The sequence below is a fragment of the Aquila chrysaetos genome, chromosome 3 (genome assembly GCF_900496995.4).
Source record: "Aquila chrysaetos chrysaetos chromosome 3, bAquChr1.4, whole genome shotgun sequence".
Classification (NCBI taxonomy): Eukaryota; Metazoa; Chordata; class Aves; order Accipitriformes; family Accipitridae; genus Aquila; species Aquila chrysaetos.
The window spans coordinates 18,888,625-18,902,503 of NC_044006.1; the positions used below are offsets into that span (position 1 = coordinate 18,888,625).

Below are 13,879 nucleotides of genomic sequence, written 5' to 3' on the forward strand. Positions count from 1 at the left end.
GAAGTGGAATGTTCTGGATCAATCACACCACATGTTAAGAACTGAAGCGCTCAACAATAAAAGCCATCCAAGGAACTTAAACAGCAGCCATTGTATTCTTCTAATTTTTCCCTTGACAGCAAATTAATAATGCCATTATAGACTGCCTACAGCAGAAAATAAAAGTCGTCATATCTTCTGCATGGCAACATCTGAAGGAGAAGGAGGTGTTTTGACATACCACATAAATGTGTGATAGAGCAGAGCTGGGGAGTACTTACAGATGCCACGGCTGCCAAGGGCAGGCTGTAATATATTCTCATTTGCTCTGGGGCAGAGATGAGGAAGTGGAAATGAGACCTTGGCCAACTTTCCTCAAACCCACTGGCTGAGGCACCAAACAGAGCTCAGGTGGAACGAACAGGCCAGCTATCACTGCAGTAAAGCTTTGTGGGATGAAACCTGTGCAGCCTAAAAACTGAAGCTTGCAGACCTTTCTATGTGGAAACTGCATGTGCTGAAGCCTAGTGTTTCAGTTTGTGGTTGGTCAATTAGAGATCCTTTGAAGGGAAACTCATTCTCAGAGAAGAGGGACAAAAGCTTCTAGTAAACAGCCCCCTCAAGGTAATTCACTTTGTGTGTGGACAGTCACTATCTGTCTTTGAACATCTTGGTCTACTTTTCTAGACAGTTAATACATTGTTTGCAAAGCTCCTGAGAGCTCTGCACATTTTCATTTCCCCTCTTACAGAGATTCAATCTCTATTCTTAACACACGACATAAGTGCAGAGCTTGTTGTGAATCTAACATTTTACTGTACACTCAATATTGCTTGCATGTTTTTCCCACCTTCTAAATTTCCTGTTTCATTTAAATTTCATTTTAGTTATTCCTTTTGTTTGTTCCTTCTTCAATGTGCATGAAAGTTATCATGCCGAGCAAGATAGAAATGTAAAGCTGAAAAAAAGTTCTCAAAAGATCTATACCCACAAGCTGAATAAGACTATCTTGAACATTGCTGAAAGATGTTTTTTCAAACCTGTTCTAAAATTATGTTCAGTAAAAGATGTCTCACAGAGTTTTTAGGTAGCTTGCTCCGGTGCTTTCTCATGCTTAAAGCTAGAAAGCTTTTTTTTCCTAATATCTAATATCTATCTAATACTCAGCTGTTGATTCTCTGTAACTCCAGGGTCATTTTCTGCTGTACTATCCAATTTTTTGTTTGCTTATTTAATATCTGTGTCCTGAGAACTTTGTATGCATTCTTGCCGGACTTCTTTCTTCAGGGCTACTTTTCACATACATATGAATGTGATAAAATGCATAAGAAGTAAAACTTGTAAGAAGCTGATGCTGTTTTGAAGATCACTTTGTTACTAGTGTAGAGGAACCCCTTAAATTTATGATGCCTTAGCACTAAGACTTCCATCCTGTGATGGATTATACATATTTAATCAATTTATTTCTGCCTATTTTCTCTTTATGAATACTAACAGTACTGTAATGGCACTCTAAGGCCAATCCTCACAACAAAACAGCATTTTTCCATCCATAACAGAACTGTTCCTTAAAAAATCTGGACCTTCAATCTCTCTCAAAATGGAAGAAACCTTCTCAATGCAACCACCTCTCTGTAAATAGCAAGAGATGATTCTGGATGCTTGAGAGTCCCTTACCATCTATAAACTATTTTATCAGTACTTGTTTTTGCCATCAGCACAGACGTTAGAAAGAATAACGGACTTTCATTTGCTATCGAACCATATATTATTCTCCATACTAAAAAGGCAGGATATAAAATGTGAAGAGTTTAAATATTGATCTGGAGGGGGTATAGTGCTTTTAGCTGAGGCCTCAGTGGTCTCTTGTGTTGGAAATGCATTGAACTGTCAACTACATAAGTCAATGAATAGATACTGGAATCATTAAGTGCAAGAATCCTCATTCTCAGTGATCCCTTGGTAAAAATAGCATAAAGCATTGAAATAATTGATTTAAAAAAAAATTTTTTTTGCTTTTGAAATGGTGCTACTGAATTAACAGCATTGTTTTGATTTGCTGCAATATTTGATGTATAATCTTAGGAACAGGAAGTCTGATGTGGTGAATGACTCTCCTTTCTCCTCTTCTTTCTGTAGGAGTGGGACTAATAATAACTGTCTGTCCTTGTAAATGTTTCAGGAATCTTTGATAAAAGGCATTGTAACAAATACATAAACAAAGTTAAGCCTTAAATATAAAGTATAGATAAAGTATATATAAAGTTTGTAGATAGAAACCTTGCCAAAGCCTTATATACTGTCAGCTGTGTTAAAATTCTCAAAAAGTTCAAGACTGCTAGGAACTTGATGCCTTTTTGATTAGAAATTTTGCTACCTTTATATTTGTGATGTAAAGTAGTGTTGCATTTAATATAGTGGAATCTCTTTACAAGTAATTTTTTCCTCTAGATGAGCATCATACCAAAATGTGCTTTTTTGATACTTGCAGTAGAAACCAAGCAAACAGATATGTAACTTTCCTTGTGGGACTCTGTGTAATATGCATATTTTGTTCCTTTTAACTGCCTTTCAGCCACCCAGTGTAAACACGGTGCAGTTTATGATACCTGTGGTCCAGGATGTGTCAAAACATGTGACAACTGGAATGAGATTGGCCCATGCAACAAGCCCTGCGTTGCAGGGTGCCACTGTCCAGCAAATTTAGTTCTTCACAAAGGAAGATGCATCAAGCCAGTCCTGTGCCCACAGCGATGACATTAGTTCTCTTTCTGCGGACATTGATGTGGGTGGTCACTGACCCCTTTGATGCTCACAGTCAGCGAAGGACTCCAGCTGTTTGTGTGCCGATTCTGCAAAGTACACATCTACTCACAGAGTGTAAATATACTCCTGTGTGTGTATTTATGTGTGTTTATGTATACAGACATGGCACCAAGAAAGATATATAAATGTATACTGTGTGTATGTAGATACACATGTCTATACACAAGTGCCCTAAACATAAGTACAACCCATATATTTATATATATGTACACACACACAAATATACATCATTTCTATATATCATAGAAGGATGAATTATTATATGTATATTTTTTGCTATAAAGTTTATGTATTATTATTTCTAGGACCCTGATCTGTAAGTCATTGTATAAATAAACCAAGTGTTTTTAATATAATATAGTGGCATGAAAAGATTGGATGACTTTGCCATTGCACAAGTTTGTTGTTTCTGAGGAAACTTTTCTAGGGCCATAGCACTGCCAGACTGGATTAGTTTCAACACAGAACCTGGATTTACAGTTGTACAGGAAACACATTTCTCTGGAGATGGAGGATTTATCTAGGAATATTTCACGCGTACCTTGGAGCTGCATAGTGATTGGTGACAGTGCTTAATCAGGCAGAGAAAGCTGAGGATCAGCTTTTATGCTTTACTGAAATAACTGTGCAAAACGATTTCCAAAGCTGGTTGGCCAACTGCCAACATAGAGATATTTCTTTCTGGAACGGCACCAAAGAGTCAGGGGCCAGATTTTCAAAAGTGTTTGGCACCCAGCAGCTCACTTTGAAAATTTGACCACTTCCCATTTCATATCCTAATGCCCTGTCTCTGTTGTTGTGTTTGGCAGAAGCTGTGAATACACAATAAGGAGCCTGAAGAAAATATTCATATACATATTAGCCCCTTTAACATGTTGGAAACTGCTGGGTTTGTTTCATATTTCCCCCAAATACTATGCAGAAAGCAAATCCCACTGTGAATTGGAGTGTTTGATTTCAGTGTGCCTTAAAACATGAAATAATGCCGGGTTTAGTAACTCATTTAATTTATCAGCATGGTTTAAAAGAAAGACAAATTCACCCAGCAAAAAACAGTAGAGAATGTCAAATGCTAATTGGAGAACTGCAATTTATTTCCTTACTGGTCTTTTGCTTGAGGTTTACGAACATGTGGGCTCTGTGAAGTTTGCATGACTTTTGAAGTCTCCCAGAGGAGAAGCAATAATATGGGATTTCATTAGAAACCGTTAAAAAAGCCATACAACTTTCTCAAGCCTGAAGGGAGGGGGGAGCTATTTTTCTTCCACTGGAAAACCTCTTGTAGAGCCTGATGGAACGGTCTCTGGAGATGACAGAAATCTTTGGGCATCTGATTTAGGTTTGTAATTAAGTAATATCCTCCCACACGGCTACATCCATTATGCCTTGCATTGAAACTGCACATTGTAATGCTTTGAACAATTTTCTCCTTTAATTCTTCACTCTCCAGGAAGTTTTGCAGGGTCTGAGTTTACAGTGAGTGAGTGGGTGCAACATACTTGGGTTATACAACCTCTCTGCGATCCTGTCCTGGAGGAAGATGCTGAGTGAGCCTGGTTAGCTTAGGCATCACACTATCCAAAATGCTGTACCACCACAGTGCTAAAAAGAGCTGGGCAAATAATGCCAGAGCATTCCATGGATGTTTATCCAAATCTTAAATAAATTCAGCCTGATCTTTTTATGTCCCCTTTGTGTTCATTTTCTTGGAACAATCAAATAATTCGGTTTTACTGGAAGAGAGGGTTTGAAAGCTGCACACGTAAGTGCACTGGGAAGCAGAATTGCAAATGTGCAGATCCCATCAGAGCAGGAAACTAGAAGAGTTTTATGTGGCTCATGTGATAATTGAATGGCGAAGCTGAAATTTAGAACAATTTTGCAATTGGTCCAAGGAGTTAAAATATAAAATGGCAGTCATTAAAATAATTTAAAGCATCAGTTAGACTGAAGAACATTTCAGCCTGTGAGCTTTTGATGCTGACATACGGGGTCTAAACCATTAAAAAGGTTATTTGCCTAGCTCTAGTTTAGGATAGATTTTCATTACTGATAGGTTTTCATTACTTACTGCTCAGAGTTTCCAAAATAAAAATACAGGCAAAGTCAATTGCATACATGAACTGTGTATAGAACTGTCCTTCCCTTTTCTTCTCCTGACTGATAAAGGTGAGTGAAAGGTGAAGGGAGAGCCCTCCAGATCTCTCAGTCTACTGATTGCATTCAAGCAACACTTAACTGATGCCAGGTGAAGAAGTGACTCAGTCTATCTGTAGGACAGACTCTATTTTTAAATCTTAAAATGGTTCAGTTTAAAACCTGACCTACAGGTCATCTCAAAATGAGGACTTGTTCCTCGGTTTAGCTTTTTCACATCTGCCTAATTAAGGGTAGCCCCCTGCTTTTTGCTTTAGTGATGTAGACTGAGGAAGAGAGGAAAGTGGTTTTCTCTCTAAGCTGTCTGATTGTGCCCTTTTGGTGCTGCAGAGCTTTTTCCTCCAAACTCCGCAGTTTTCAAGGCATCAGTAAGGGCTATCATCTGCTCAGTTCACATGTACAGTCTAAGGTAAAGGATTTCTGCTCTTCTAGAAATTGCCCCCAAGTTTCAACTTGGCACAGGTTTTATATCTGTATCTGTAGTTACCCTGTGCCCAACTGAGCTATTCAGACCAGATCAGTCCCAGCTGGGGCTGTCTCACTCTGCTCTCCTGTTTGCCTCTCTACTTTCAGGCTATTCAAAAGTTGAAAGTCTAGCCCAATGACATCAATAACAGCATTACAGTGGCCTCATACAGTTTGGGTTGCAGCCCATCTTCCTCCTTAGTGCAGCATTATCTCTAATTCTGCTGTCTTGGCTCATGAAATATTACCCCTAGGATGCTAGAGCCCATGAAATATTATCCCTAGGATGCTAGACCTGGAAACTTCCTGCGTATCACTGGGGATTTATTTTTGAACAAAATTCACTGATAATGCAATTTTAGTATGCTAAATGTGTTTAGTATGCAGTAATGTGTTTTTAATAATAGCATAAGGTTGATAATACATATGGTATATTCACCATGCAAAACTGATGGTTGTCTAAGTATTGGTCTTGATTATGCTTATGTCAATTGGTGCATATAACTTTGTGACAATTTGTAAGGTGAAATATATTTGAAGGAGCAGAGGTTCCAACCAAAGAATGATCCAAAAGGAAAGTCTAAGAAACAGCTCTGTAATGCAGGATGGGATCAAGGAAAGACTTGGATCAATAGCTTTGCCATTAACCTGCTATGTGTTCCCTGGCAAGTCATTTAATATTCTATACTTCACTGGGCAAATGCGGCTCTGGGTTTATGCACCTTTTTTAAGTTTATGGATAGAAAATGCTCTAAAATGCCATACATCACCAGGGGAATGTCAGCTGGTATTTTACCAATCTACTCAGGTCTGCTTTGCACCAGGTTGTCCCATATCTCCCATACCATCATTGCTTCAAAGTCAGCTTTTGGTTGGCATATGTGGAGGTCAAATACATTTACTTCCTCCTCATTTACTTTCAATTGTGTCTATTTTTGTCATATATATTGAGTTTTATAAACCATGGAGACAAGCCATAGCCAAGCAGAGCAATTTGAATTGTAGCCCAAGACTCTGTAGGTACTCCCACATTTTCCAAGAACACCTTTCTTCTATAGAGTAAGGTATGCACTTGGAGCAAAAAATGAAAAGATTCTTAATATCCTACCCAAATGTGACCCCATCCTTGCATCACGTAAGCAGTTTCCAGTAGATAACCTAAAATACATAAGTTCTTCTCATCAGAGGCTTTCTGCTTTTTTTGAACATAGGATTCAAATACGGTTTGACACTGCTTGGCTTCCCCCTGACAGAACCTGACATTTGCAATAGCTGGACTGATCTTGAATGACTGTACAGGGATACTTTTTTTTTGCCTTCATCAAAAGCAGACAAGGTTATATCAGAACTAACGGATATGAGAATAACAGCCCATGCATTTGCAGCTGGACAGACTGGAAAGAGAGGCAGTCAACAGCATTTAGCACTGAAGTGGTGAGATGTTTCAGGTATTTCAGGAACAGTCCTGAATAAAGGGGCATTATGCCAAGGTCTCAGTATTTGACAAACAGCAACTTTACATAATGCTGATCAAATGCTTGTTCTGCTATCCCTGATTTTACCATTGTAGAAAGCCCTGTGGCAAGAGAGATGTTTCTGCTTCCTTACAGAAAAATTTCTAGTCTGCGCCTGCAAATTTTTCAGAACAAAGGCCTAACTGTGCTGCCATTACAGAATTCCTTCTCTCTCTGCGTAAAGGTGGTTGCACAGCTTAGGATTTCTAGTGCAATAATCACCATGACATCTGAGCACCAGAGTCTATAACAACAAAATAAGATTCTCCTATGAATACGACGTAGCTCTTGATCTGTCAGATGGCCATGGCATGGTGTTTGAATGAAGATGGTACAATAATGTGAGGAAATAAAGAGGCAGGATGGCAGAATAAGGGTAAGAGGCAAATGAGAAAGAAGAAAGTAGTAATAGGATTTTTTTCCCTGTGGATGTTTTCCCTTCAAATGGTAAGAACTAAACTGAAACTGTTTTCTGACAAAGGCAAAGTACATCCATGAGCAAAAAACACCCCCACCAGCCACCCCAAAACCCCAAACCAACAACAGCAGAATCGTATATTGAGATCTGAATAGAACAGGTGTATATTGGTAGGTATACAAATCCATAATTGAAATAAAGTTATGAGCCTATATTCCTACTTCTCTCATAATCCTTAAATCACAGTAGAAGAAGTCACCAAAGTTAAGGCAAGGGATCTTATTTCCTGGGCTGAGATGAGGCAAACATCTGCAGAATTTGGTTCTCATGCTTCCACTAGCACAACAAACCTGTTTGGTTTCCTCCGGGATATATGTTTTAGTGAACACACATCATTTCCCAGTCTACAACTGTCAGAACAAAGGCTACAAATGTACTTTTATAACTAGTCTTGTTGCTGGCTTTGAGATAAAATTGCAAGTTCCACCTACCTACTACTAGGAGGGCACAAGTTTTCTTTTTGACACAGCTTTTACCAGGCAGCAATATTGCTCAGCATCAAGCAGCATCTTAGAAACACGAAGCAATGTTAAATATGACACGCAGCATTGGCTATTTGCATGACTTTACCCTTTTCATTGCAAGTTATGAGTTAATGCTAGCCCTGCACACAGGAGGAAGTTGGCTCTAATGGAGTGTGTATGTGTGGTGGGAGGGGGGTGGCATTGCATAATTACCATTATCATTGATAGTGCTTTGTATTTCCCTAAGTGATGCTTATACCTGGGCATCAATATAATTTGGTTTTGCACATGAAAGTGAAATGATGGGAATGTAGGCATTTCCTCCCCAGACAGACCCACATTTTTTTCTTATCCAGTGGTGAAGAAATGCCTCAAAGCATGCTTCAAAGAATGGTATGTAAGCCTCATAATGAACAGCTATGCAACAACCTGTTCACAGTGGTAATTTAGCCTTATACTCTGGCAGTAAGTGGTTGGTACTTTAATGACTCAATCGTTCAAAGCACTTTACTATGTGCTTAAACTTTGAATAACCTCGTTTGCTTCAATGGGGCAACATACACTCTGACTTCTAACCACATGCTTAAATGGTTTGCTGGGTCAGGGCCAGGGAGTTCAGCATCTGGCAGGATCAAATATTAAACCTCATGATATTTCCTATTTCTTCATGATTTCTATACATAGATCTATTTTACGATCATGCTGCTATCTACTGCTAGAATATCATAGAAGTCAAGGCTTTTGAAGCTTTCTTTTTTAAGACTTTAGAAGATTGGAGAAATTTTTTCTATTGATTTCCAATGTCAACATAGTAATTTCTTACATTACATTGTAATTTCCTACCCTATTTTATTTCTTGTTATTGTTAAAAGAAAGGGACATATTGGACTTGATTTTTTTTTTCTTTTGCACTGGTAAAAGTAGGGAACAATTTCAGTGAGTTAACTGTTGCTAGCTATACTAGTTTTAAACTGGTTTGAGATCATACTAGCACCTTCCTGGCTTTATAGTTGTGGAAGTAATCCACAGTCTTGGTGTGGCTGCCCTCAGTTATAGACTTCTAATTGCTTCCAGCTATAGTTCATTACAAAACTCTGATAACACTGTATTAGAATAAAAGCATCTGCAGCCCAAATCAGTATAAATAATTTGTGACAAGAGATCACAGTTTATAAATGAAGAGGAATAAAAAAGTAATTTGTTGTACTTAACTTACTTTCACAATAATTTTTATAAATGGTATTAATAAGGAAAAAGGAAGAGTGAATATAGAAACTGATGAAGAAAAGAGAATTTAGAAACTAGAGTGGTTTTTTTTTATATTCACTGCAAGTATTCAACTTCTTTAATGAGTATCATTGAGTGGCATTCAAAACCCATAGAAAAAACTTGATTAGGTTCTACAGAATATGGATCAAAACCCAGAAGTGAGTATGTGCTGATGCAGTTCTATAGTTAAAATTTCACTGTGTTTTGAAGGGAGTGAAATAAATGAGTAGAGTTTGGAGGAAAGTATTTCTCCCATCTTAGGCACCTGAATGTTTGTTTGCTAGTTTGGGGTTTAAATATGCAGGTGTTTGAACCCCACCATGACTGATATAGAGCCCTGATCTTCTTCATGTTGGTGTGCATCAAGAATAACTCCAGAGGAACCCATAGAATAATACTTATGTCAAAAGACAAGATGTGCTTTTTTTTTTAATTTATTTTTTATTTCTTGTTCATTATAATTGACTGCTACCCTGCAAGTGATAAAGGGGAAGAGAAGCTGCAGGGAAAATTACAGTGTGTATCACATATAATAGATGTTTGAAGCCATTAATGTATGGATGGGTCACTTGAAATATTTTATATGCAATTTATCGAGAATGCTCTGTAGTTTCAAGAGCATCACTGCAGAATGTTTACATTCGAATGTTTAGAATTGCTTTGCTTACTCATGCTAAATTTTAAACAGATTTCACCTGAGGTGCATTCATGTAAATACGGAATCTATTTAAAATTTTACTAGATTTCTGTCTTCAGTATGTCTCAATTTTGTACCTTTGTTGAATTTAATATGTAGTCTAACGTATCTTACAGAACTGTAAAACTGTGCAGTAACTTTGACATGGCTTGTCTTTGAGTGTCTATACAGTTTTTGCAAGAATATTGTACTAATATAATTTTGTAAAAGTAGGATTGTGATGAGTATGTTTGTAAAGACATTATTTATTCCCTTATAAACTTAATATTTATTATCTTTATGCAGATAAATATTGATGCCTGATTATTTCATAGCTATCAGTGAAAACTGCTGTTCTGATTTGCAAGGTCTGAATCAGAAAAGCAGTGTCTCCCACACAATGATTGATACTGTATTGTCCAAAGAACTGATGTTAAATACTGTTATTTCTTGGGAGAGGAGGGAGAAGCCACGCAAGTTTTCCTTTACTTCTACCTGTGATTTGGGAGCAGGGAGTTTGGGAGGCTTTGTTCAGCTAGTGGCTCGTTTATGTGGTATCACTTGGCCAAGTTACTTCACTGCTATTGGCTGTAGTTTTCCTGCTGGTGGAACAGAAATGATAATGCTTTACAAAAATCGCAGAAATATTAGGAACAATGAATTTGTTAGAAATCCACTGATCTGTGTTTGGGCAAGGTTCCTGTTAATGTCTGTTGGGCTCCAGATCAGGCCTCACAACTGCCAAGTACTTACATTTGTTTGCAAAGAGGAACCTGCCCTACTTCTGAAAGGGTAAGTAGATCATGAACCCAAAAGGCCAGGGCTGAGAGCAGGCCTTGCTCTGTGCTGAGGGAGAAGACCTTGTTTGGTGGATCTGTCCCTCCTGGACTGAGATGATGAGACCACAGAAGGTAAGAGATTCAGGACTTTGCTTTAAATTCATAGGACTACTGCTGCTGCATGCTCTGTAGCTGTGAGACTCCTTGTTTGGTCTGTACTATGTATATTGATATGAAGCCCCAGTGACAGGCTGCTTCAGTATCGTGAGACACTAAATGTTCATTTTGGGGAGGGCAGACTCGTCTCACCAGTCTTTGTTCCATTGCTGAGACGTGAGGGCATGGCAGAGGTGGCAAGGTCTGTAGTTCAAAGGCTGGCTGATCGCACCCTGCATGCTAGTGTACCTGGTGACTACTTACATGGTCACATGTAACTTTTACCCCAAATAACCACTCGGTGGTCACAATTATTCCGTATTATTTTTCCTACCCATTTTGGATGCAGCCTTGTCACCAAGAATGCTGCAATATTCATTCTCCTCTGAAGCAGGGTGCAGTTATGGACTTTCCCCTCACTTCTCTCTTGCCAGACTTCACTTGGCCTTTGGTAAGATTAAGCCCCCAAACAGTCAACCTTTTGTCTGCCCAACATAAGGGCTTTACAGACTGACCTTTTTCAGAGCACTTGCACTGTTCCTGGAGGCACAGTATAGGTCCCATTGGCACCTCTAGACCTAGTATAGGTCCCATGGGCACCTCTAGCAGAGCACTTGGGGTGCTCTGACCCCAAGTGTCTAGGATGTAGTACTGAAGGGTGAACAACACAAATAATGAAGATGTCCAGCTTTACAGAGGAAACCTCTGGAAAAGACCAGGCTACAATCCACAGCTTCAGGATGGCATTCAGCCCCAATCCCTGAAACACCATGTCCTGCAGTCCCTCCGTCACCCACTGGCCCCTTCAACATGTGGTTTATGGGTCCTGCTTGTGATCGCCCCCAATGTATAAGGCTCATATTCACTGCTGGGTAAATCCAGCTGGGCAATAAATGCCCCGAGATGGAAGCAGAGGTACAAAATGAGAAACTCTCTTATGGCATGACGGGCAGACGGACTGCAAGGGCAATGAGGAAGGGGACAGGGAGGATAGGAAAAGAGGACAAGGAGCTCCAGCAGAGCACCTCTGAGGCTCAGGCTCCTCCACTTCTGCTGTCTTGTTCATTTGGGCAGCCTGTGACTTGCACATCACAGCAGCAATCCTTCCCTCCCTGCTCCCGTGCAACCCGTTCTGAGCTGGACAGCTTCTGACACTCATTTTTTTTTCATTAAAATGCTCAAAGAGAAAAATCTTCTTTAAGAAAAATATGGAAGGAAGGCCTTAGATGGAGGCTGAGAAAAAAGTCTGATGGCTGTTTTTCATTTAAACAGTCTCTAGGTTTATTTACGCCTTTTGGGCTATTCACTTAATTCAGGCTAATTGGAGTACTCTGCTTACAGTTCACCATCAACAGAGTTGTGATGTTTCGGAGTATTGGTAATAATTGTTCTGCTAATTAAACCATACTGAAAAGCTAATAATGACCATTTAGGATTTTGAACTGATGCACAGCTTCTGTTTTATCATCGTGTCCTGTGGTTACCACACATTAAATTTGCCCTTGAAAGACAATGATTTGTCTTCAGTTGTACTCATACTGTTTTATTTAGTACATCTGGAAATCAGGCTCAACATTGCTATTATTTCCCCATCTCCTTCAACTGTTGTAGGACATAGTATTTTGTAACGCAGTTTCTCCCCCAAGTGTCTGTTGCAGTCTGTGATCTGTATGTAACTGTACATAGATAATGCAATTGGAGGACTATATAAATGCAGTTTTAACATTCCAGAGCTGAAATAATGTATTTGGTAGTAGACAGAATTTAAATAATTTTAATTTGATTTAAAAGCTGGAAAGAGAATAGCAATTTTGATTGCTATTTTCTGAATGTACAGCAGATGGTGCTTAACAAATGTGCTTTACAAGCAATGTCTGAAAACAGCAAAGCCTGGCAATTTGGATTTTAATCATGCTTCCTGGTCTTTTCTAATTGAAAAACCAGAAATTTGAATGGACAGCCCCCAACAAGATTGACTTACTTCAACATACACAATGTGCACAATGTTTGAAGGATGGGGATACAACAACAGTTCTTTGAAAACAGGAACTATACATTTGGAAAGGAATTAGGCATTAGCAAGATTGTTTCTCTCTTGATTGTTGCCCTTCCCTCCAGAGTTATCATGGTTCACTTAACTAATGGGAAAGATCCAAGCTCCCAAGTACTACTTTCCACATGGACAAAAGAATATGAAGAAAATTATGTGATGAGACCTAGTCTGATGTTCCTGAACTCCCATTTGTATACCTGTCAGTGCAAGAAGTTTTTTTTCTGCTGGCACCAAGAGATGAGCCTGTGCCGTGGCTCCAGGCAATCCTTTTCCAGCATGGGTGGGACCTGTCTCGGGACGAAACCAGAACTTGCATCACTGTTTCCCCTTTTGGTATCTTATTAGCGAGATAAGAAAGGTGCTGTGACTCCAAGGTGCTATTTACATTTTGCAGTGTCAAAACCTCAAGATTTATCTGTAATAAGGCAGTTGTCATATAGAAGCATAAGCTACTGTGAGCCAAGGGAAAAATATGAAGGGGGACAATGAGTCAAAAAGCTAAAGAGAATTTACTGACATGCTTAGTAAAGTTTTAACTAAGCTTTATTGCTTTTGAGGCCTGTTTTTTTTCCAAAAACCATAATTTCTTTTTATATAAAAGTGCATTTTTTTCATTACTGATGAAAGGACTCACAATGAACATCTCAGAGAGGGAAATTCCTCCTGTACAAACATTGATAAGGTATAAACAGCAGGAACACAAACATTTACACCAGTCTTCAGTAGTGGTGTATCAATCCCAACCTTGTTGGATCTCTTCTTAACCCTGAAGGGTACGTAGCTGCAGGCTGTAAGCTGTAGTGATGGCCATGCAGGATCCACTGAGAAGACCTTTCATGCCCACATAATTGGCCTAAAAACTCTGGAGTTGCACTGATGTAAAAGAACAGAGCATTTTTAGATGCTCTACTTGCCTGCTAAATAGCCAGTCATGCCACAGTGCTGCCCCAATTTCTCTAATTTAGAGTCAAAACTTGATTCCCTATTAGAACTGAGACAACTGGTCATCTGTGGCATGGGATGGGGAACGCATACATCTTAAGGGTGGCTGTGGGGGATGCAG

The 13,879-nt window shown here is 39.1% G+C and overlaps 1 protein-coding gene across 4 annotated transcripts in view; it reads left to right on the forward strand.

Annotated features, from left to right (window-relative positions):
* BMPER (BMP binding endothelial regulator) overlaps positions 1 to 10,129 on the forward strand; it is a 156,946-nt gene extending 146,817 nt beyond the window's left edge. For all 4 annotated transcript variants that reach the window (XM_030009564.1, XM_030009565.1, XM_030009567.1 and 1 more), the window contains one exon: positions 2,555 to 10,129. In XM_030009564.1, coding sequence (XP_029865424.1) covers positions 2,555 to 2,736 — 182 coding nt within the window. In that variant the 3' untranslated portion in view covers positions 2,737 to 10,129. The remainder of the gene's footprint in view (positions 1 to 2,554) is intronic.
* The last annotated feature ends 3,750 nt before the right edge of the window (positions 10,130 to 13,879 follow it).